Source organism: Dipodomys ordii, unplaced genomic scaffold (genome assembly GCF_000151885.1).
Source record: "Dipodomys ordii isolate 6190 unplaced genomic scaffold, Dord_2.0 Scaffold1, whole genome shotgun sequence".
NCBI lineage: Eukaryota > Metazoa > Chordata > Mammalia > Rodentia > Heteromyidae > Dipodomys > Dipodomys ordii.
The window spans coordinates 29,086,517-29,112,061 of NW_012267217.1; the positions used below are offsets into that span (position 1 = coordinate 29,086,517).

At 44.2% G+C, this 25,545-nt stretch overlaps 1 protein-coding gene across 1 annotated transcript in view; it reads right to left on the reverse strand.

Moving 5' to 3' along the window:
* Positions 1 to 8,806: 8,806 nt before the first annotated feature.
* Positions 8,807 to 25,545, reverse strand: part of Lats2 (large tumor suppressor kinase 2) — a 68,531-nt gene continuing 51,792 nt past the window's right edge. The window contains exons 2-7 of the mRNA XM_013012175.1: positions 23,452 to 23,584; positions 19,128 to 20,527; positions 17,066 to 17,648; positions 15,658 to 15,840; positions 13,881 to 13,987; positions 8,807 to 10,527 (exon numbers count right to left, since the gene is read on the reverse strand). Coding sequence (XP_012867629.1) covers positions 10,033 to 10,527; positions 13,881 to 13,987; positions 15,658 to 15,840; positions 17,066 to 17,648; positions 19,128 to 20,527; positions 23,452 to 23,584 — 2,901 coding nt within the window. The 3' untranslated portion in view covers positions 8,807 to 10,032. The remainder of the gene's footprint in view (positions 10,528 to 13,880; positions 13,988 to 15,657; positions 15,841 to 17,065; positions 17,649 to 19,127; positions 20,528 to 23,451; positions 23,585 to 25,545) is intronic.

Here is a 25,545-nt window from a genome sequence, read left to right on the forward strand (position 1 = left end):
TTTTTGGTCGGGAATGGGGCTTGAACTCTGAGCCTGGGCCCTGTCCCTCAGCTCTTCAGCTCAAGGTGAGCACTCTACCTCTTTAGCAACATAGCCACTTCTCCGTGAAACTCTTATCTCCAATAGACCACAAGAAAACCAGAAGTGGCGCTGTAGCTCAAGTGGTAGAACGCTAGCCTTGAGCTGAAGAGCTGAGAGACAGCACCCAGGCCCAGAGTTCAAGGCCCACAACCGACAAACAAAAAAAAGCTGACATCTGAGGATCACAGTTCAAAGCCAGCTCAAACAAGAAAGTCTGAGAGATTCATCTCCAATTGAAAGCCAAAAGTGGAACTGAGGCTCAACTGATAAAGCACTAGCCTCTTGAGCAAAATAGCTCAGGGACAGCAACCAGGCCCTGAGTTCAAGCCCCATGACAAGTACTAAAATAAAAAAAGACATGAACATGGAAGGAGGTAAAAAGTGTTAATAAGGAGATGAATATGGTCAAAGTGTGTCATATGCATATGTGAAAATATCACAATAAAACCATTATTTTGTACAATTAATATATGCTAATAAAATGCTTGAGAGTTACCCTTTCTAGCAGGCACCAGTGGCCTGTAATCCTAGCTAATCAGAACTGAGGATCTTGCTTCCAAGCTAGCCTGGGCAGGAAAGTGAGATTCTTATCACCATTAAGCTACCAAAAAGAAAGAAAGAAAGAAAGAAAGAAAGAAAGAAAGAAAGAAAGAAAGAAAGAAAGAAAGAAAGAAAGAAAGAAAGAAAGAAATGGAGCTGTGGCTCAAGTGGTAGAGCGCTAGCTAGCCTTGGCATAAGAGCTCCCGGTCAGTGTCCAGGACCTGAGTTCAAGCTCCAGGACTAGCACACACACACACACACACACACACCCCACACACATACACACACACCACACACCACACACCACACACACACACACACACACATATACAAGCAGTAGGTTCTGGTTCATGATTGTAATTTTACCTACTCAGAAGGCTGAGATCTGAAAGAGTTCAGTTCAAAGACAGAAAAGTCCTTGAGACTCCATATCTAAATAGCCAACAAAAAAGCCACTGGAGGCATGCCTGGTTCAAGTAGTAGAGCACCAGCCATAAGCAAACAAGCCAAACAAGAATGTGAGGCCCAACAACCCCACAGTGTTCACTGAGAAAGGCATATAAAAATAAATATGAGGGGCTGGGAATGTGGCTTAGTGGTGAGTGCTTGCCTAGCATGCATGAAGCCCTGGGTTCAATTCCTCAGCACCACATACGCAGAAAAAGCTGGAAGCAGAGCCGTGACTCCAGTAATAAGAGGGCTGGCCTTGAGCAAAAAAAGCAGCTTAGGGACAGTGCCCAGGCTCTGAGTTGGAACCCCAGGACCAGCAAAAATAAAAATAAAAAAAATACATAAATAAAATGAGTGGAATGTAGACCTTATTTAAGCACCCACTTTACACTGTGATGTATTCTCTTTTAATAAATGAATTTAAGGGCTGGGAAGGTGGCTCAGTGGTAGAGCACTTGCCTTGCATGCCTGGGGCCCTGGGTTCGATTCCTCAGCACCATATAAGCAAAAAAAAAGCTGGAAGTGGCGCTGTGGCTCAAGTGGTAGAGCGCTAGCCTTGAGCTGAAGAGCTGAGGGACAGTGCCTAGGCCCAGAGTTCAGGCCCCACGACTGGACCCAAAAATAAATAAATGAATTTAACTGTAATTTCTTTTTTTTTTTTTTTTTTACTGGTGCAAAGGATTGAACTCAGTGCCTGGATGCTGTTCCTTAGCATTTTTCACTCAAAGTTAAAGCTCTACCACTTAAACTACAACTCCACTTCTGGCTTTCTTGGTGGTTAATTGGAGCTAAGGGTCTCTTGGATTTGTTCACACAGGCTGGCTTCCACCCCAAATTGTAAGATCTCAGCCTCCTGGGCTGGGAAGGTGGCTTAGTGGTAGAGTGCTTGCCTCACATGCATGAGGCTGTGGGTTCGATTCCTCAGTACCACATAAACAGAAAAAAAGGCCAGAAGTGGCACTGTGGTTCAAGTGGTAGCATGCTAGCCTTGAGCTGAAGAGCTCAGGGACAGTGCCCAGGCCTAGAGTTCAAGCCCCACAACTGACAAAAAAAAAAAAAAAAAAGATCTCAGCTTCCTGAGACCTGAGATCACAATTCAAAGTCAGAGTAGGCAGGAAAATCTGCAAGACATGTAAGTCCAATTGGCCACCAAAACGCTAGAAGTGAAGCTTTAGCTCAAATGGCTGTCAACCTTGAGTGAAAAAGCTGAGACAGCATCCAGGCCCTGAGTTTAAGGCCCAAGACGGACAGACAGACAGACAAACAGACACAGACACAATTTTTTTTTAAAAATTAGAAATTTAGGAAATAAGCATTGTTTAAAAACTAGTGGGGATGGTGGGGGACGTAGCTCAGCGGTAAAGCTCATAGCTCATACCTATCATGCACAAGACCCTGGGGCTAGTCTATACCACCAAAAACTTTAAAAATTGTAAGCTAGGTGCTGTGGGCTCACCCCCTTTAATCCTAGCTACTCAGGAGGCTGAGCTTTGAGTTTGAAGCCAGCCTGGGCAGGAAAGTCTGTGATTATCTACAATTACCCACCCACCAAAAAGCCAGAAGTAGGTCTCTAGTTCAAATGAGAGGACTGGCACACATACACACAAAATTGTAAACCCATTACATGTTAATATAAATACGTGTGATGCAGATAACTGTTTTCCAAGGCTAAAATAAGTAGAATTAGTGATTCTGTGATTTTTGCATTTTATATTTTGCAAGTCTCTTGACTATCTGGTCTAATGGCTGGCTTTGGTTGGCATTTTGTGAAGTTAGCCTTCTGCTGGTATTGACATAGAAAATGGAGCCTCCTGTACCCCTGAAGTCTGCAGAGCACATTGATAACTGTTTCTCTAGACAAAGGTACAAGTTTTACATTCACATCAGCAATCCTCCACCAGAAACTAGTTCTACACACTACAAGACATGAATTGGGAAAAGGTTTCCTCAGAGAGAGAATGAATGTCAGGACTCTTGAAAATTTTACACCTAACCCTTGTTCTTTTTTTTTTCCTTTTTTTTCAGTCATGGGGCTTGAACTCAGGGCCTGGACACTGTCCCTGAGCTCTTTGAATCACAGTGCCACTTTTGGCTTTCAGGTGGCTAATTGAAGATAAATCACTGGCTTTCCTGCAAGGACTGGCTTTGAACAGTGCCTCCTCAGATTTCAGTCTCCTGAGTAGCTAGGATTAGAGGCATGAACCAACAGCCTCTGGCTTGTTTTAGTTTTTTTGTCGTTTGCTTTTTTATCTGTTTTGGGGAGGGTAAGGGAGAACAAATGCAGCAGTGAGTACCTGTGAGACCCTAGGTTGAAAATGAACTATACAACTTGCAGGTGGTGATGGGAGGGAAAAACTGGGAGGAGAGGGAAGGAGACATTGTCCCAAAAGAAATGTACTTATCACCTGAACTATGTAACTGTAACTCCTCTGTTCATCTCCTTTATAGTAACAATAAAAATTCAAAATTCAAAACAAAAACAAAAATACTATGGTTATTTGCTTTCATCACTCAGGATTGGCCAGCAGGTGGCTCCCACTCACAGCCACTTCTAGAAGGATCCACAGGTCAAGCAAGACACTTCATTCCCTTCCAGGTAAAGTCCTAGCTGCTCCAGGAAACAGGACTGATATTTTGTTAGGAAGTAAAAAGCAAAAACAAAAAACCGTTGTTTTATGGTATATTTGTTTTTTTATGCCAGTATTGGGGCTACTGCTGTCCCTTTTTAGCTCAGTTGGAACTCTTGAATCATAACTCCATTTCTGACGTTTGGCTGATTAATTGAAGGTAATTTTCATGTCTTAGATGCTTTGAACAGTGATACTCAGAAGCTGGTTTATAGACATGAGCCACCATTGACAAGCAGAACCACTGTGTGGGTGTTTGTTTCTTTTAAATTTTTACCTCTTTTGGAGGTAAAAGTCGTGGGGCTTTTACTCTGGGCCTGAGCACCATCCCTGAACTCTTCAGCTCAAAGCAAGCATTCTACCACTTGAGCCACAGTGCCACTTCCAGTTTTCTGAAGGTTAATTGGAGGTGAGTCTCACAGAGGGCAGGGAAGGTGGCTTAGTGGTAGGGTGCTTGCCTTGCATGCATGAGGCCCTGGGTTCGATTCCTCAGCACAACATAAGCAGAAAAAGCCAGAAGTGGCGCTGTGGCTCAAGTGGTAGAGTGCTAGCCTTGAGCTGAAGAGCTGAGGTGCCCAGGCCGAGTTGAGGCCCTGCAACCAACAAAAACAGTCTCATGGACTTTCCTGCCCAGTCTGGCTCTGAATTGTGATCCTCAGACCTTAGCCTCTTGAGTAGCTAGGATTACAGGTGTGAGCCACTGGTGCCCAGCCTACTTTTACTATCTTTAAGTAGTTGTACAAAGGAGTTGCCAGGACTGGGAATGTGTCTTAATGGTAGAGTGCTTGCCTAGCTAGAAGCCCTGGGTTCGATTCGGAGTACCACATAAACAGAAAAGGCCAGAAGTGGTGCTGTGGCTTAAGTGGTAGAGTGCTAGCCTTGAGCACAGAGAGGCTCAGGGACAGAGCCCAGGCCCTGAGTTCAAGCCCCAGGACTAGCAAAGACAAACAACAACAACAACAAAGGAGTTGTCATTTAACAAAGCACACAAAAAAATGGGAAGAGAGGCTAATAGTTGAGCACTGGTGGTGGCTCACACCTGTAATCCTACCTACTCAGGAGGAGGTTGAGATCTGAGAATCAGTTTGAAGCCAACCCTGGGCAGGAAAATACATGACTCTTATCTCCAATTACCCACCAAAAGCAAAAAAGTTCAGGGACAGTCCCCAGGCCCTGAGTTCTAGCCAAAAGAAAGGAAAAAGAAAAGGAAGGATAGAAAAGAAAAAAAGAAAAGATCTAATAATGCTTACTGTAGACATTGTCCTTGGGATGTATTAATCTATGATTCAATTAGAATGTTGGTGGGGTCCTTCCGTTAAAAACAAAAGAAGCCAACTTTGTAAACCTTTCCCAGTCTCCACAAAAATGCCTACAAGGATAAATGCCCAGGAGTAGAATTACTTGGTCACGAAGAAGCTCTATGTTTAGTCTTTTGAGATTTATCAAAATGATCTCCAGGAAACGGAAAGAAGCTTTTTTCCTTTGTTGCTGTTTTTGTCTTCCTTGTGTCTTGCTTGTTCATTTATCATTAGGGTAAGGGGCAGCACAGAAATAGTGGAACAAAAGGTGAACATAGTGTTACTAGACACTATGTTGAAAATGAATTATACAATTTGTGGGTGGGGATGGGAGAGAAAAACTTGGTGAGGGAAGGAGTGACTTGATCAAAAGGAAATGCACTCTTATCTGACGCTGTACGTTACCTTTATAATAACAACTGAAAACACATGAAAGAAAAATGTATTTAAAACTATTCAATTTTTTTTTCTTTCTTTTTCTTTTTTTGTCGGTCATGGAGCTTGAACTCTGGGCCTGGGCGCTGTCCCTCAGCTCTTCAGCTCAAGGTGAGCGCTCTACCACTTGAGCTACAGCGCCACTTCCGGTTTTCTGGTGTTTATTGGAGATAGGAGTCTCACGGTCTTTCCTGCCCGGGCTGGCTTTGAACCGTGATCCTCAGATCTCAGCCTCCTGAGTAGCGTAGGCGTGAGTAGGCATGAGCCACCAGTGCCCGGCTAAGACTATTCAAATTCTTATTTTAGTAAACAAGATTTTGAAAGCATTGTCATCCTGTACAGTCTGTGGTTTAGGCTAAGCATTTGGTTTTCAAGAACTGTTGAAATAGAGGTTTCTGTTTTCAAGTATTATGCAATAAACTGGAATGTTTGTAACCCAAGGTCCTGCATAAGCAGGTTCCTGCTTGTTCTGGAGCATCAGGTCTTCCTCAGACTCAGTTATGAAGCTCCAGTAATATTGACAACTCTACCTACCCTACATCATGCTAGCTGCCCCTTTTATCTCCTCTCCTACTTGTTAGGTCTCCACAGGCATCACTTCCCCTGGGCTGTATTTCCTGACCACTGCAGCCTGGGGAAAATCTTCTTCCCTTGGCCCAACCCTCTGCAGATCCTGATTCTCCATCATACTTTTGAGATTACTTCATGATAAATATTATCAATGCTTTCTCTAATGCATAGAAGGTACATAGAAAAAAATTATGTAGGGGCTGAGAAGGTGGCTCAGTGGTAGAGCTCTTGCCTTGCATGCATGAGGCCCTGGGTTGGATTCCTCAGCACCACATAAGCAGAAAAAAAAAGCTCAAGTGGTAACGTGCTAGCCTTGGGCTGAAGAGCTGAGGGACAGTGCCCAGGCCCAGAGTTCAGGCCCCACGACCGGACCCAAAAAAAAAAAAATTATGTAGAATGCTGGGTTGTGGCTCACAACCGTAATACCAATCAGGAGTCTCAGATTGGAGTATGTGGTTCAAAGCCAACTTGGGCAGCAAAGTCCATGAGACTCATCTCTAATTAATCACCAAGAAAACAGAAGTGGAGCTGTGGCTCAAATGGTAGAGTACAAAAAAAAAGTTCAAGGCTAACCAGGAATACACAGTAGACCTTATTAAAGAAGAAAGGAAGGAGGAAGAAGGGAAGAGGAAGAAGGGAGGAGGGAAGAGGAGGGGAAGGAGGAGGAAGAAGAGGCAGGCACCCAATGGCTCATACCTGTAATCCTAATTACTTAGGAGGCTGAGTTCTGAGGACCAGTATTCAAAGACAGCCAGTGCAGGAAAGTCCATGAGACCCTGAAGTGGAGCTATGGTTGAAAACAATAAAAGTGCTAGCCTTACAATACTTGATAAGAAATATACTCATTATCTTGCCCATGTAATTGTAACCCCTCTGGTATAGTATTTTCACAATAAAAAATACATTTATAAAAAAAAGAATGTCTACATCAGCTGCACTGGACATTGATGAAGGTGAACTAAGCAACTCAAGGGCAGTGATGGGAGGGAGGGAATGAGATAAAAAGAAGGAACAGGGGCTGGGGAGGTGGCTCAGTGGTAGAGTGTTTGCCTTGCTTGCATGAGGCCCTGGGTTCCATTCCTCAGCACCACATATGTAGAAAAATCCGGAAGTGGCGCTGTGGCTCCAGTGGTATAGCACTAGCCTTGAGCCGAAGAGCTGAGGGACAGCGCCCAGACCCAGAGTTCAGGCCCCATGACTGGCAAAAAGAAAAGAAAAGAAATGTACATATCACCAGATTTGAAAGAAATCATTTTATTGTTAAAGGTCATAGAGGAAGTGGTGCTGTAGCTCAAGTGGTAGAGCGCTTGCCTTGAGCTGAAGAGCTGAGGGACAGCACCCAAGCCCAGAGTTCAAGCCCCACGACCGACAAAAAAAAAAAAAAAAGAAAAAAATAAAGGTCATAGAGTTCATAAACTATGTAGATTAAGATAATGATGATTATCATTGTAAAGATTAAAAGGTGTTTGTGACTTTAGCTAAGTATAACTCTGCCACGGTATTGTAAAATTTATGTAGTCACCTAATCTCAATAAAGAAATATTTGGGAAAAAAAAGTGCTAACCTTGAGCAAAAAGAGCACAGGGACAGTGCCCAATCCCTGAGTTCAAGCCCCATAACTGACAAAAAAAAAAAAAAGAGGAGAAGCTGAAAGAAGAAGAGCTGATGGCAGTGGCTCACACCTACAAAGTCCAGGTTTGAAGCTAACCTAGGCAGGAAAGTCTGTGAAACTCTTATCTCCAGTTAACCACAAAAAAGCCAGAAGTGGAGGTATGGTCATAGAGTGCTAGCCTTGAGTGGAGGTGTGGTTCAAGTGTACTAGCCTTGAGCAAAAAGCTCAGGCCCTGAGTTCAAAACCTGGGCCTGGGGGGGGAGAGGGGGGGCAAAAAACCACACACACACATAAACACACAAAAAAAACTTGTAGCTACATGTGATGCCCAAGAAGGTATGGGAGTTACTGTGTCCTGCAAGACAACGTTGTTACATGTACAACAATAAAATGACACCAACTAAGAGGCTTGGATTCAAAATTTTAATAATAAATTGTGCCAGTAGAAGCTTTTAAAAGGCAATGATATATCAATAAATAATAGTTAAATTGAGTTCCTGAGAAAGAACCTACCACATGAAAGTATGTCAGAGCGCTGTAAATGACAACAAGGAATTCCTATAAAATAGTGAAATACTGTAAGTCACGACACAAGCACAGCAGTCTTCAGGATATGCCATTCATACAAATGTAAACCAGTACACAGGAATTGTTCTTAGACACTGATAAACTTCTATGTGTTGCTGCCTAGATACATACTAAGTAACAGATATATTATGCTAGGAATTTCAAGGAAAAATAATGTGGAATAATATAATGAAAAATATGATGCATCAGATCTTATAAAAAGCAAAAAAATCCAACTTTTCATTAATTCACATCACTTTAAATAAGAACCATACTAATTAAGGAATACTTTGGGTTTATCTATATAGTTATATATACAATTACACGTCTAAGAAAATACGTATGGCTTGTTTTTTTTATTCCAATGTTACTTCGCAGATTTTTTTTCAAACAAAAGTTAGGAAAGTGTATTGTTTAAACCAGGTTGAGATTTGACACTTCAAAGCACACTACAAGAAAGGAAGAAAGGAAGGAAGGAAGAAAGAAAGGAAGAAATAAAGAAGGAAAGAAGAAAAGGAAGGAAGGAGGGAAGGAAGGAAGGAAGGAAGGAAGGAAGGAAGGAGGGAAGGAAAGGAAGGAAGGAAGGAAGGAAGGAAGAAAGAAAGAAAGAAAGAAAGAAAGAAAGAAAGAAAGAAAGAAAGAAAGAAAGAAAGAAAGAAAAAGAAAGAGAAAGAACTGTGAGATTACTTAATTTCATGTTAAAGTCTCAGCTGTCTAAGACCAATGGAAGAATAACATCCATCTAACCTTATTGCGGAGCAGTCCATTAAGGAAAATTAAATAGTAGTAGGGTCTTAGACACGGAATTCCACACACCAACAATATAAGAATGAGAGCATGCTAGTCAGAGAAAAAGACAGAAGATCCATGATTAACCACAATATCTTGGCATAGCTGAATTCATCCCTTTTGACATATATAGGTTTAGTACATGACAAATGTTGATGTTTACCAACCCCTGCAAGAAACCAATCATACCCAAAGACACATACATTTTAAAACAAAAATCACTTCTCATTTACACATCTGCATTTCTTTAACAAAACAATAAGGGATACAATCATGGCAAAGAAGTCACCCACACAATACATTAACTGTGGTCTAGAATACCTCATTTAAAAACACTTGGTACATACATATTCACAGGACCTGCTGTGAATGGCAAGATACGGTAATTTTATAATAGAAAAACCTCTGCTCATGCAGTACTTTCCACACACCAAACATCTGAACTCACACCCATATCATCTCTTTGCTCACACTTCCTAATATACTATATAATATGCAAAAAAGCAAAAAAAGCAGCTTTTTAACATTATATCACAATTTTAAAATGTGAGAAATATACAAAACAGTCTCCGTGAAATCTGAGCAGAGTGTTATTTTTTAAAAACATTATTGCACAGGGATTTCTTATCACATGTTCTTCACTTTTCATGTGTTTTCCTAAATGTGAATAAGTGCTATTGGACAAAATACAAATGTAGAAAATAACAGCAGCATGATTTGTCAAAGTTAATCCTTATAATTTAGTTAAGAAAAAAATGGATATCAACAAAATAAGTGCTCTAACTTATACTAATTGTTTTAAATGTTTTAATGCAGTGAGAGAAGGTCTTCAAAAGCCAATTCAAAGGCATGGTGGCACTCCCTGCTGGCCATCAACCAGAATCTAGAAATAAAAGATCAACTAGACTTGAGTCCCTTAAAAAAAGAAAAAAGTTTTTCTTGGTTTTTGGGTTTCCTTAACGAAGACCAGAATTTCAAGTGACGTAATCAACGGACTAATTTAAAATAAGAGCCACCAGGCTGTAAGCCCAACCTCTGACAAAACCAGGTGGCCCTGGGTCACCTACACATACACAGGCTGGCAGCTTTCACTCTGATCCACTAGATCAGAATTTTCTAAATTCAAGTTCTCAGCCTGCAAAACCTCTGCCCCTGAAGGCTTGGGACGTCTAAAGGGGTAGCCATTGTCATCAAAGAATCTCCGGAAAGTGAACTCATAGAACGCATGCTCTGGGTGCTTGTTGTGGGGGGAGGTGAGCGTGTCCCAGGCCTTGGCACTGCCTTCGCTGGCCTCATTCTCAAGGCTCTCGTCATCGACTGGGTCAAAATTGGATGTGTCCATGGGGTGACTGACGGTGGGGACATAGGGGGCTGGCTGCTTGCGAATGTCGCTGGAGAAGTCAATGGTGCTGAAGAATGGGTGGGCCTTCAGGTCATCTGCGCCATCCCTCCCCAGACGGCAGTCAGCTGAGCAGCACAGTTTGGTGATGAGGTCCCTGGCCTCAGGGCTCAGCTTCACCTGGGCTGGAATGTGGAGCGTGTTCTCCCAGTTTATCACCTGAAGAGACAACAGAACCAAAGGCTTTCTCCTCATATTTCAAGGGTGAGCTGAGAGCTGACATCAGTGGTTCACCTGTAATTGGAGCTACTCAGGAGTCTTAGATCTGAGGATGGGCAGGAAAGTTCTTGAGACTCTTATCTTCAAAGATATCTTTTAGCAAAGGGCTAAAGGTAGGAATGGTAAGTCAAATGTTAAGAGTACCAGTACCCAGAGGCCCTGAGTTGAAGCTCTAGTATAGGCAAAAAGGAAAAATAAAAAATAAAATAATGGTAAGCTAAAGTGTGTTTTTTGATAGTATATGATGCTGTGCCATTCATTTATTTATTTTGGGGGGAGTCTGGTCATGGTGCCTGAACTCTGGGTCTGGGCACTGTCCCTCAGCTCTTCAGCTCAAGGCTAGCAAGCTACCACTTGAGCCAGATGCTGTGCCTTTTAAAGCATCTAGTGTCAGAAAAAAAAAAAAAAAAAGACACAGAGGAAGCAATTGTTGGTCCAAGCAGCAATAAGTCAGTGTGGTTTTAGAAGATGGCTAGTCATTTTCAGCTCAGAAGACACTGATTTTCTTCTGTAAAAAATACTGTGTCAAATGCTCAATAGGAAGTGTACTCATTACCTTGCTCATGTAACTGTAACCCTCTGTATAGTATCTTTACAATAAAGAATTAAAAAAAATAAAATGCAATAAAGAATGTGGAAAAAAAAATACTGTGTCAAAAAAAAAAATACTGTGTCACTGGGCACCAGTTGCTCATACTTGTAATCCTAGCTACTCAGGAGGCTAAGATGTGAGGATTGAGGTTTGAAGTCAGCCCAGGCAGGAAAGCCTATGAGGCTCTTTCAAGTCAGCTAATGAGTATAATTATGTTTGGATGTTACCCCCTCCTTTAGTTTCTTCTCTCATCTCTCCCACAAATTGTATAGTTCATTCATACTGAATACCATGAATTCATTTGCTCATCTTTCCTCCCTCAATTCTGCACCTCCCTTCCCCCGCCCCCTAAAAATACAAAAGAAAAAAAAAACAAAAAAGCAAAAACACTGCCACCGCCAAAAAAACAAACAAAAAAAAACCCAACAACGCTTCCATTTCCTGGAATTCATCTCAATAAATAGTATCTTTTTTCCCTAGCCCTGGGGCTTGAACTCAGGGCCTGGGCACTGTCCCTGAGCTTCTTTTGCTCAAGGCTAGCACTCTACCACTTGAGGCACAGAGCCACTTCTGGCTTTTTCTGTGTATGTGGTACTGAGGTACCAGGGCTTCATGCATAGGCAAACACTCTACCACTAAGCCACATCTCTAGCCTATAAGTAGTTTCCTTTAGCAATGGCAATTGTTTTCTACTGTAGTCACTCAATATTTACTGGGCCAAAATAGTAACTGGGGACTTTTGGACAATAGACGGTAACTCTGGGGGAGGGCGATAGGGGTGGGGGTAAGTGGGAGAAAAATGAAGGAGGGAGTAACAAGTTCCAAAAGAAATGTACTTACTACCTTACTTATGTAACTGTAATCCTTCTGTACATCACCTTGACAATAAAGTTTTAAAAATGTTTTTTAAAAAAAGTAACTTCAGAGAGAAGAATGGAGGTGCACACCCATTAAATGGCCAGAATTCAAGACATAGGAGGAGCGAGGGCTTTAAGGGTTAGCAGAAAGATTGAGAATCAGTCAGAAGCTGTGTACTTTACTGGTGAAATTGTAAACTGGTACAGCTGTTAAACAGTTGGCAGTTCCTCTAACAGTTAAACATGGAATGACTATGGAGCCAGCAATCCCACCTCTGCCTATATAGCCAAAGGAAATACTTGCATAGCCATGCTCATTTCATGGCAGCGCTTTTCACAACAGCTAAGAGGTAGAAACACCCATTCATTGCTGGATGAGTGTATAAACAATATATGGTACAAACAAAGGATTCTAATTCAGCCTCCAAGAGGAAGGAAACTCCAACATTCTATAGCACAATGAGCCTTGGAGGTGATATGCCAAATGAAATAAGGCAGTCAGTCACAAAAGGACAAATAATGTTCATTTCCACATACATGCGTTAAGTAGTCACATTCAGAGACACAAAATAAAACAGAGGTGAGGAAGGGAAGGGGGAGGTAGGGAGAAAGGGGGACTATTATTTAATGGGTACAAAGTTTCTAAGATTTAAAAACTGGAATTAAGAGTGTGGAAACAGTGAATCAACATTGTGAATGTAGGGGCTGGGAATGTGGCTTAGTGGTAAAGAGCTTGCCTAGATTGCAAGAAGCCAGGGGTTTGATTCCTCAGTACCACATACACAGAAAAAACCGGACGTGGTACTTGTGGCTCAAGTAGTAGAGTGCTAGCCTTGAGCAAAAGCAGCTCAGAGACAGTGTGCAGACCCTCAGTTCAAGACCCAGGACTGGTAAAAACAACCAAACAAATAAATGGAAGGTGGGCACTGGTGACTCATGCCTGTAATCCTAGTTACCCAAGAGGCTGAGATCTGAGGATCAATGTTTAAAGACAGCCAAGCAGGAAAGTCCCTGAGGCTTTTTTTTTTTGTCAGTTGTGGGGCTTGAACTCTGGGACTGGGGCACTGTCCCTGAGCTCTTCAGCTCAAGGCAAGTGCTCTACCACTTAAGCCACAGAGCCACTTCCAGTTTTCTGGTTGTTTACCTGGAAATCAGAGTCTCATGGACTTTTCTGCCCAGGCTGGCTTTGAACCACAATTCTCTCAGATCAGCCTGCTGAGTAACTAGGATTACAGGAGTGAGCTACTGGCACCCAGCTTCCCTGAGACTTTTATGTCCAATAAACTAACTACCAAAAAAGCTGGAAGTAGAGCTGTGGCTAAAGTCACAAGGCAGTAGACTAGATCAAGAAAGCTAAGAGAAGCCGGGCGCTGGTGGCTCACGCCTGTAATCCTAGCTACTCAGGAGGCTGAGATCTGAGGATCGAGGTTCAAAGCCAGCCTGGGCAGGAAAGACCGTGAGACTCCTATCTCCAATAAACTACCAGAAAACCGGAAGTGACGCTGTAGCTCAAGTGGTAGAGCGCTCGCCTTGAGCTGGAGAGCTGAGGGACAGCGCCCAGGCCCAGAGTTCAAGCCCCACGACCGACAAAAAAAAAAAAAAGAAAAAAAGAAAGCTAAGAGACAGTACCTAGGCTCTGAGTTTAGTACCAAAAATAAGCCCCCCCCCAAAAAAAAAAAACATTGAGAGTTCAAGACCAGCTGGGGCTACATCGGAGGCTGCTTTAAAACAAAACAAACAAAAAATTCCATTATAACCAATAAGAAGTCAGATAGTGATTGAGGATTTCAGAAGCATCAGAAAGTATAGCGCTCATAAGCAGGTGCACATCCCTTCCTACTTACCTTCAGCTGGGTTTCTGTCGGGGTAGGTGCCAAAAAGGGCGGCTGCCCGACCAGCATCTCAAAGAGAATCACACCAACGCTCCACCAGTCACAGAGCTGCGTGTACCCTGAAAGATAGCGTTCAATCAGTCCCAGTGCAGCCCAGACTCCCTGTCAAGATGACTTCTGTCAGATCCTGAGCATATGGACTTCAGGGAAGCATACTCAGGTAGTACTGGTGCTCACGAAAGAAGACAGAGTCCTTGCAGGGACTCAGAAAGCAGCTGGAGGCCTCATGCCAGTGTGCTAGTTCACAGGAACCCCAGCCACATGGTACTTGCTTACTTCCAGTCAGCACTATGTCATATATTTGGGATGCTTTCATAATAAGAAACCACTTTTTTAATTTTAAGAGATCACTGTAATCCTTAACTTGTTACCAACTGATCACATAAACAGAGGCACAAATGAAGATAGTAGAAATAAAAAACCACAAAGTGCCATGACCTGAGAATAGTTGGATAAAGCCATCATTAAGAGGGTTTCCTGGGGACCTTTAACGCATTTTTGGATGGAGCTGAAGATATGAAGAGAAGGGCCACTCTGGCAAAGATGACTGGACAATGCACTGTAACTCCAAATGCCTTTCCTGTATATGTGGCTCTAGCAGAGCCAAGTGTTTCCCCACAACAAAGTTCCTGTCTGGGGTAGGTACTCAGGGCCACCCTGAGGTGGGAAGGTTCATTTAACTTTTGATTATCTCGTAGTTTTCCTTCAGAGCTCCATTGGTTCTCCTAGTCAAGAGGAGCTAGTCTTGTTGCCATGTGGTCCCTGTTATTGGGAACTAAATTTATGAGAAGTCAGCCCCTCAGATGGCCTGCTAGATCTCTGGATTCTCTCCTTTACCCATTTGTTTTGCCATTGAGACTCAAGAATAACACAGTCCAGAGCTCCTTTCCTGGGCACCAGGTTAGTACTCACTAACTGTGGCTAAGTGGCTCCTAGTTACCTCCTGCCTGGCATCTCTGCACCAAACAGAAAAACCCTCAATCGGAACAGGTCTGGCTGGCCCCAACAACATCCAACAATGCATGTGGAGGGAGAGACTGCCTGTTACCTGAATTAGCACAACATAGAAGCAAGCCAGCAGCCCAGCAGTTGTTATGGGCCATATAGGCCCATATGTGTAGGGATTCCTCATTTTCTGAAATCAATGTTGTGTTTGACCAAACAGACAAATCCATCCAGGAGACAATTTCTGCTGAGTATTAGTGACTTTATGCTCACTACAAAGGTAGTGTGGTAAGATTTGTCAGTAGTTTGGGGCTAGCAGAAAAATGACAGGAAAACCGTATTTTTGTGCTAGACACAGAATTACCTGGTCAGGAATATAGAACAGAGAGTGTGAGGCTAAAGCCCAAGAATGGGTTTGGCAGATCAAGTAGTAGTCCCAGAACTGTTTCCATCACGTGTTCTGGAAAATTCAGTTTCAGAGCCACTTCCTCTGGATCTTAGGTAGAAAGCCCAGGTGCTACACTCATCACAGCCAGAGGGAGGGGACAAGCGGACACTGGCCTAATAGTGCATGAAGCAAGAAAACTTCCAGAACAGAGCTGAGAGAAATCACTTTGCTTTTAGGCTTCCCTGGGCACAAATATACATTGAAAATATTTAGTCTTGGAAACCTAAAGGTAAGAGAGACCTCATAAAAGTTATCCGGCCCCTCAGGGCTGGAAAGGAAAATCAACTCAAGTCAATGGCTAGCTGTGAGCTTGTGACAAGCAACCCCTTAGTGTACCTTTTCGCAGAAGCACCTCTGGCGCGATGTAATTTGGAGTCCCAACTAGGGAATGTGCCAGGCACCTCTGGTGCTGCTTCTGTGCTCTCTGTTCTAGAGTCTTCAGCCTGTCCCCACATCGGCAGTTAGACACATTGTCCCAGAGGTCACCAGGCTCCATGCTGTCCTGTCTGATGTGGCTCCCTTTGCCAAGGAATGAGGGATGGTGAAAGAACAGAAAGTAATGTGAATCTTATGAGCCAATGTGACAAATCCATAGTTTAATGCAATTAAGTTTTAAGAAGTAATTTCAATCAGCTGCTAACACATTAGGACAAAGAATCCTCCCCAAACTGTTCCACAAGGATATCTGTGGTTCCTGGTTGAGACCTGTACAAGCTAAGGGCAATGCCAGTGGCCCGAAGTAGTAATAGCAAAGTACACTGTAGTAAGCAGGCAATCAAGCATGGTAAGAAAGGCTGGAAAGGAACTGAACTTCGGTGGCACATGCTTGTAATCATGGTTCAAAGCCAGCCTAGGTAACAAAGTCTGTGAAACTCCTATCTGCAATTAATCAGCAAAAAAGCCAGAAGTGGAGCTATGTGGTTCAAGTGGTAGATAGGTAACTTTAAGCCAAAAAAGCTCAGGAAGATCACTCAGGCCTCAAGTTCAAGTCTCAGTATGGATTAAAAATAAAAATAAAATAAAAATAAAAAATAATATAATAATAAAAGCAAGCCTGGAAGGATGAGGGCATGCCACTCTGCTCACTTCTCACACTAATGGCACCTGTCCAGCAAGACATAATGAGCATAGAAAAACTAAAGAAGACTTAAAAAATGGGCTCAGTGAGAATGAAGGTTAGTTTTGAGTTAAATATTAAAATTGATTAATTCAGGAACTCCAATCATAAATAAGGTAAGCAGCAGCTGGTTTTAGTCTTTGGAAACAGAACCATAGGAAATGAAGCTAACGATACATTAGAATCAGGTCAGCTGTAAGAGGAGTAGTGAGGCTTTTCCTTCTCCTTTCTATGTCCAGGACCGTGTCCATGCTAGGCAAGTGCTCTGACACTGATCTACCCCCTTAGACCATACGCTTGTTTTTAAATAATAGAAAAGTGACGTTTCTTCACAAAGTTCCTATGACCTTAAAATGTAGCAACACTAAAGGCTACTTACTACCTTAAAAACAAACAAACAAAAAACCAAAAACACGGCCACAAAAAATACCCCCAGCCTCCCCTTCCCCACCAACTCACATAAATTACACTATTACTTCAGGGAGAAAAGGATGTTACATCAAATTATAAAATGGAGTGAGAGGTAACTTTGAAATGATTAAGAGCCACCTTGGATGGGACCACTTGCCCCAGAATGTTGATCTCCAGATGGATGTGGAGATGCCCACAGCACACCCAGGACAGTACCTTTCTGGTAGTACTTTGAATTATGAGTCCACCTAAATCCAGTGCAGAGGCCAAAATCTGTCAGTTTGATGTGACCATCCAAGTCAATCAAAATATTGTCAGGCTTGATGTCTCGGTGGATGAAGCCCATCTTGTGGACACTCTCAATGGCTAAAGTCAACTCTGCGATGTAGAAGCGGGCCAGGTGCTCAGGGAAGACTTCCATCCGGATCAGCAGGCTCATCATGTCCCCCCCAGGGATATAGTCCATCACAAAGTACAGGCTATCTTTGTCTTGGAAGGAGTAGTAGAGTTTGACTACCCACTCATTGTCTGCCTCAGCCAGGATGTCCCTCTCAGCCTTGACATGGGCCACCTGATTCCGATTTAGGACATCTTTCTTCCTCAGGGTCTTCATGGCATACAAGGCATGCGTGTCTACCTTGCAGGCAAGGCACACTTCTCCAAAGGCACCGATCCCCAGGGTTTTGATTTTCACAAACATGGACTTGTCCATCTTGGCCCTCTTCAGCCTGTTGTAATTAGACTCCTTTTGGTAGAGGATCTTCCTCATCTGTTCCTGTTCAGCCTCACAGAGTCCAGCCTACACACAAGTAAAATGAGTCAGAAGAGTCACCTTAGCGAGCCCAGTGGCAACAAGGGATTGGGGCAGGGAAAGTCCTGGAACCAAGAGCATGCTACAGAAGAATGGTTCTACTACACTACAAGCAGAACAATAATTAGTATTATTCTTTTATCCATATAGAAATAAACATTTGTAACCCAAAGGAAGAAAAGACAAAAACAGTTCTTCTGTAGGTGACTTTCAACTCTAAAAATGAAGGAAACTCTCTACTAGTTAAAAGATAAGGGGACAGGGATGATACCATTCCTGGAACTCCTATAGTAATCACCAGCTCAGAGAAGATGGGGAAGAGAAAACATAAAGCAATGAATGGGACAATAGAAAGAACACAAACTTGACTTTCAGAGTCTGGAATGACTGGTTCTGTGTAACTCATATTTACTGTTACATTATCTTATTATTTCAATAAATACCTCTTCCTAGCATTTCATAGTGTCAATTACTTGGTATGTTTAAAGTATTACTTACAAATTACTTATAGGATGTATCAATGGATCACTACTAGATATATTCTTCTTTAAAAATCTCAGTTTCAATTTATAAACCTGGAACTTTGGTTTTATTCATTCAGTGGTAAATCATCCTTCACATAGCTTCTTCAAGAATGAGGAAAATGCCATAAAAATCAACTTGCCAGTTTACCTATTAGCCACATTATACACAGCTATCACAGATTCCCCAAGGTCAGCAGGAAGGGAAGGAGAAAAGGAAGCCACCACATTTGTGACTTTTCTGAGTCACTGATCCACAATAAGACTATGAAGCCAGGTGCTGGTGGCTCACAGCTGTAATCCTAGCTACTCAGAGAGCTGAGATCTGAGGATGACAGAAGCCAGCCCTAGGCTGGCAACAACAAAAAAATCCAGCAAGGAGTGGAGGTTATAGCTATAGTGGTAGTACAACAGCCTTGAGCAAAAATCCCAAGTGAGCTGGGCACTGGTGGCTCATGTCTGTAATCTTAGCTACTCAGGAGGCTGAGATCTGAGGATTACGGTTCAAAGCCAGCCCAGCCCACCAGAAAACCAGAAGTTGTGCTATGGTTCAAGTGGTAGAGTACTACCCTTGAGCTGAAGAGCTCAGGGACAGTACTCAAGCCCAGAGTTAAAGTTTCAGGGACTGAAAGAAAAAAGAAAAAAACAAAAAGTGAAAACAGGAGGCCCAAGTTCAAGCTTCAGAACTGACACATGGATGGACACACACAAACACACACACACAACTATGACCCTGAGATGGGTTCTTGATAAAGAAATGTAACAGAATTAAGTAGGACTTCACACACACACACACACACACACACACACACACGACTATGACCCTGAGATGGGTTCATGATAAAGAAATGTAACAGAATTGAATAGGACTTCCAGAGAAGCCTGTTACCAACAAAAGAAGAGAGAGAGAGAGAGAGAGAGAGTGCTAAAAATGAAGACAAATTACTTTGCTCATTTCTTGTTCCAGCTGCAGCCTGCGGTTCACCTTCTGCTGGTAGGTCTTTATAACGTTTTCCACATGTTGTTCCATGAAGAACTTAAAGGCATATGGGGAATAGCTCTTGATGCGAGACTCTCTCTTCTCTTCATCTCTGCTGTTTTTGCGAACAGGAACTGGGGAGGTCTGGATCTGCTTTTTATCTTTGCTGCCTTTGTCCCCCTTTGTGCTCTTGTGGCTCTTGTCACCCCTGTCGGTGGGCTCTGAGCGAAGGCTCTGCTCCATACCAGCACACAGGCTGTCCAGGCCCAGGTCATACTGCTCAGACTTGCTGTGCAGCAACAGGTGCTTGGGGTAGGGTGGTGGTGGGCACCTGAGGTCTGGGCCACCATACTCCACATCCAGGGGGTGAGTACTGGTATTGCCCAGGCCCAGGCTATGTTCTTCCTTGCTGTCTAGCCCCTCAGGGGCAGGGGCAGGCACCCAGGCGGGGTGCGAGGGCCCCACAGCTGTCTGTGGCTCAGGTCTCAGCACCCGCACACTCTTCACAGGGTGCAGAATGTGTGCGGCCGTCACGGCCGTGACAGTGTTGGGGGCGGGCAGGGAGGGCTCAGGCTGGCCTGTCACACCGGCCCGAGGTTGCTGGCTATTGAAGGAGTTGGTCCTGCTGGGTCCTGGGCCACTGGACCGGAAGGCCATGTGCTGGCGTGGTGCCTCCAGGCCAGGCTTCTGCAGGGAGTCACGGCGGGCCAGCGTGGCACCTGGCCACTGCTGCACAGGGGCACCACCCAGTTCATACAGGTCCATGTTGAGACTGTTTCTGGAGGAGGCAAGCAGGCTCTGTGTGGGGCTGTCACCAGCAAACCCCTGGCCTCGGGACCCCATCACATGCAGTTGGTGGGTCCCAGCCTGCTTGTGGTGTATGTGTTGAGCATACAGCCCTGTGGTTGGGGCTGAGAAAGCCAGGCCAGGGCCTGGGGGGCCCCCTTGACCCTTGGTAGTCAGGCCAGAGTAGCCTCCTGGCTCTGGTGGCGTCTTGCTCTGGAAGGAGGGACTGCGCTGCACACCGTAGCCCAGGGGCTCAGCTGGCACCAGGATGTGTGGGCGGCTATAGTGAGCACCTGGCAGTGGCAGGGCTGCACCTGAGGGAAAGTGCGTCCCCCCAGCCTCCACTCCTGCACCATAGTTTTTGGGAGGGTGCTGGTGGCCATGCACCCCATGGGGGCTGACCCCAGAATAGAGGAAATCCATGTAGGGCCGTGGCACATCCTCCAGTGCAGTGGGGCCCTCGGTGCCAAAGCCTGGACCCTCGTAGGCGGAGCTGCCCAATGGGTGGTAGGGTGGATAGGCTTCACCTGTACCTTCGAAGCTGGGCCTCCGTGTCACCGGGGCAGGTGCAAGGCCCTTTCCTGCAGCAGAAAGAACAGAAGGATAATATCAGAGTGAGACTAAGGGGGTCTTGGGCAGAGGAATATGAGTCCAGTAGTAGCCGCTCCAAAAGGGATGATGAGAGCTTTTGGTACCCCCACACAAGTCCTCAATTCTACTCACCTCCTGATTCAATACCCCATTGACACTTTGGCAGTTCTGTGAATCTCCACTCTGTGGTTCTGTTTCATTTCTGCAGGAAGACTTTACTAGCACTAATTAAAGTTATGGGATTATGCATACACACCCTTGCAAATCACCATTTTGCCCTTGTGAGGTAATCTCCTTAGCCACAGCTTCTAGGAAAAGTCTTCCCATTACCTAGAATACTCCACAATGAAGTACATAAATTAACATGCCAGTTAAACAGCTCCTAAGGGTGCTTAGGCCCTGAAAGATCAGAACATTTGGCTGCTTGTTTTCTTTGCTGTTTCTTTTCACTTTTGCTTGTAACAAACCTAGCTGTGTAAAACAGTCTGTCCCTGAATTATTTTTTTCAGCAAGAACAAGAACCCACCAGGTCTTAGTGATCCATCTACTGTAGGTGAAAGCATCTGTGAGTTCTCGTACTTTCAGGTTGATCCTCATACTAGCCATGTTTCTTGGGGCTGAACAGATTCACAAGGACTCCACTCTGAGCTGGAAAGAGTACATACTGTCCAGCAGGGACCAATCACCATAATCTGGCATGGGAAGAGGAGAGGAAACCACAGGCCAAGGAGTGCATGGCTTACAGGCCAGAGAAGGTACAGTCTCAGTTTTGTCCGGAACCATGTAGACAGCCAGCATTGTTTTCTACATGACATGCTCAAGTCATGTGGGACAGTTTAGTTTACTGGCACAGGATTCCCAAAGTCTGCTTTTTTTCCTTCCCTAACAAAGGTCAGAATCATACCCACTCAAAATGTCTACTTTCCTTTTACCTAGTTCTCTAAATCAAAGGCTTCCTGCATTGGGGGCTCAGAATTGTAATCATAGCTACTCTTTTTTTGTCAGTTGTGGGGCTTGAACTCTGGGCCTGGGCGCTGTCTCTCAGCTCTTCAGCTCAAGGCTAGCACTCTACCCACTTGAGCCACAGCACTACTTCCAGTTTTTTGAGTGGTTTATTGGAGATAAGAGTTTTATGGACTTTCTTGCCTGGTCTGGCTTTGAACCACGTTCCTCATATCTCAGCCTCCTTAATAGCTAGGGTTATAGGCATGGGCCACAGGCTCCTGGCTCCTAGCTACTCTTATCTCTAATTAACCACCAAAAAGCTGGAAGTGGAACTGTGGCTCAAGTGGTAGAGCATTAGCTTTGAGCAAAGAAGCTCAGGAACAGCACCCAGGTCCTGAGTTCAAGCCCTAGGACCAGCACAAAAATAAAAACAAAAAGAAAAAACCCCACAGGCTCCCTCCACAAACCTCCAGATGGACTTCTGCTGCTGTCTCCAATTCCTGATTTTTCTACTTTAAGAAATTTTCCTGATTTAAATTTGATGCCTGGAAGGAATAAAAAGGGCTCCTCCTTTCATTTCTTCATCTCAAATGCTCTGCTCCAGAGCCTGCTTTGGCAGAGGATGCTGTAATCCAAAAGCTGTGACTTTGCCCATCCAGGAGGACCACATTTGGTTTGGTTGCCTGGGTTAATGCTTTCCTGTGATTACAGCACAGCAAAGGCCATTAGGAAAAAATCATTACAGAGTAGATCCTGTTTCCCTTTGCATCAGAACTCCAAGAATCATGATGTAAATGAACAGGAACACATTTAGAAAGACCTTCTCTCAAGAAGAAAACAGAAATCTGTGTTCTCCTAACAACAGATATAACTTATAAGACCTGTGAGATGTTTCTCATTCATGTGAAGCAGGTTTTATTCCAGGGTTTCCATAAAAATGGAGAAAATACTTTTGCAAGCTATAGATCCTTTATCACATACCAGGGTCTCAAAGTACCTAAAATATGGCCTATCCTGAATTCTCAGAGAAGAACATAATTGATAGCCAATAAAGCACTGTGGGTCCCTTTGTCCATTCCAGGGGACACTTGAAAAAATCCCAGAGATCCCTAGAAGTACCTGTCATTGAGTGTGAAAAAGTTGTGCTTTTGGTTGGTTGTAGGGCTTGAACTCAGAGGCTAGGTGCTGTCCTTGAACTTTTCTGCTCAAGGCTAGCACTCTACCACTTTGAGCCACAGCTGCACTTTCAGTTTTCTGGTGGTTAATTGGAGAAAGAGTCAAAGATTGCCGGGGTTGGCTCACAGGGACTTTCCTTCCCTGGGTTGACTTGGAACCTTGATCTTCAGCCTCTGGAGTAGCAGCTACCAGCCTGGCTTTTTTTTTTTGGGGGGGGGGGATGCTGATCCTAGGAGCTTGAACTCAGCCTGCACACTGTACTTGAGCTTTTGTACTTAAGGCTAGTACTCTACCACTTGAGTCATAGCTCCACTTCTGGCTTTTTTTGGTAGTTTATTGCAGATAAGAGTCTCACAGACTTTCCTACTCAAGATGGTTTCAAATTGCAATCAGATCAAGCCTCCTAAGTAGCTAGGATTACAGGTATGAGCCACTGGTGCCCAACTTAGAACTGGTAAGTATTTCAAAGACTTTTCTCCAGGAAAAGAGCAAGTAAAAAGAACATATTTACTCACTCTACTGGATTTTTTTCATTTTTTAAGAAAACAAAACAAGCACAAAAACCCTCTAGACAAGACTTACTACAGGTTATTTCAGATAGGGGTAGGGTGAGTACACAGACAAGTTTCTCCCCCCTCTAGGCCTTACTATCAGCCAGGGTAGGCTCAGTGCATCCTTTGGCCATAGAAGGCTATGTGTCAAGTAATTATCTACTGACCAAAGCCAAGCTATCAGACCTCTTCCTGCTAACAGTTCCATGTTCTCAAATTCTCATGCACCTCACTGCACTCACCTGGGGAAGTCTGTTTAATGACACGAACAATCTGTTCATTCCTCGGGTCCAGGTAGCCCATCTTACTGATATACTCCAGGGCGGCTTCAATACTCCTGCTGCCCGTCTGCTTGAGTGCTCTGCCTGCCATTTCCTGGGAAAGAAGCATGGAGAGGTAAGCACATATCATTGTCACTGGTGACATGTGTCCCCACACAGTGCCTACCAGTGCCCTTAGAACAGTCAGAAAGTATCGAGGTGGCATCTAATGACAAAGGCTGAGGTCATACCACTCCTGCACTGTTGAGCCTGTGTCCAGAGCTCAAGAGAATCTGAATACATAGTAGATAAGGAAAAGCTTAAGCTCCTCTCTTCTGAGAACTCTTTTTTTTTTTTTTTTTTTTGCCAGTCATGGGGCCTGAACTCTGGACGTGGGGCACTCTGCGCCTTGAGCTGAAGAGCTAGCACTCTACCAATTGAGCTATAGCACCACTTCTGGCTTTTTCTGCTTATGTGGTGCTGAGGAATTGAACCCAGGGCCTCACACAAACAAGGCAAGCACTCTACCACTGAGCCACCTTCCGAGAACTTTTATGTGAACATGAAAACAAAGAAATTACAAGATGGGGGGCTGGGAAGGTGGCTCAGTGGTAGAGCACTTGCCTTGCATGCATGAGGCCCTGGGTTTGATTCCTCATCACCACATAAGCAAAAAGAAAAAAGCCAGAAGTGGCACTGTGGCTCAAGTGGTAGAGTAGTACTAGCCTTGAGCTGAAGAGCTGAGGGACAGCGTCCAGGCCCAGAGTTCAGGCCCCATGACCGGTCCCCCCCCCAAAAAAAAGAAAGAAATTACAAGATGAAGAATTGAAGGAGTCAGGGAAGTAAGATCTAATCCTAGCTCACCCCTAGGTGTGCCCTAGGGGGGAGGGAGGCTGTTAAGAAACTCATTTAGCCTGGCACAGGTGGTGGCTCACACCTGTAATCCTAGCTATTCAGGAGGCTGGACTCTGAGGATCATCAGCCCAGGCAGGAAAATCCATAAGACTCTTATCTCTAATTAACCAATAGAAAACCAGAACTGGCCCTGTGGCTCAAGTGGTAGAGCACTAGCCTTAAGCTGAAGAGCTCAGGGACAGAGCCCAGGCCCATAATTCAAGCCCCATGACTGACCAAAAAAAAAAAAAAAAAAAAAGATTCATTTATGAAATACTTGAATGTTTATCCTCTCTGGTGCTGGCCACAGTAATAGAGACTTGCCCTTAGGGATCTGACTAGTTGGGTCAAAGGCAGGCAATAATGGGAGCATTTTGAGCCCTGTTGGTCACTTTGAACTGGTGTGGGATGAACACAGGGCAGGAGGAAACAGGCAGAATGGACATGAGTCAGGAGACAATATCCTCTCGCCTCCCCCGCCCCAGGAGGAAGGGATGGCACCGATGGACTGGGCAGGAGAAGTTCTAGGTATAGAATAGGTATCCATATTGATGGACCAGTTAAAGTAGTCCTTGGGGACAGGTGGCCTAAATGGCAGCAGTACTCAGGAGCCAGGAAGGGGAGCTACAGCCTGAGGTCAGATTATCCCAGGTATTGCCCCTGTGAACAAGTTCTCAGGAGCACTCAGAGACCACTATCATATGAACATGAACCTGAGGGCACTGTAAGGTGTAGAGCTGGAGGTACTCAGGTGAAAGAGGCGAGTCAAAAAAAAAAAAAAAAAAAAAGAGGACTCAGAAATGTGCCAGGGCCATGAAGGCTGTGACTTGGCACTTGGCCTTTTGGGACACAAGGACTAGGACAAAGAAAGAACCTCATGGATGGTGGCTCCTGGACAAGGACAAAGCAGAAGCCAACAGAGGTAGCAAAAGGGGCTTCCACAGAGGAGAACTTGAGCACTGTAAAGAACAATGAGTGAGTGTTCACTTCGGCAGCACATATACTAAAATTGGAACGATACAGAGAAGATTAGCATGGCCCCTGCGCAAGGATGACACGCAAATTTGTGAAGCATTCCATATTTTTTTTTACCATAGCCAAGATCTGGAACCAACCCAGATGCCCCTCAGTAGATGAATGGATCAAGAAAATGTGGTATATATACACAATGGAATTCTATGC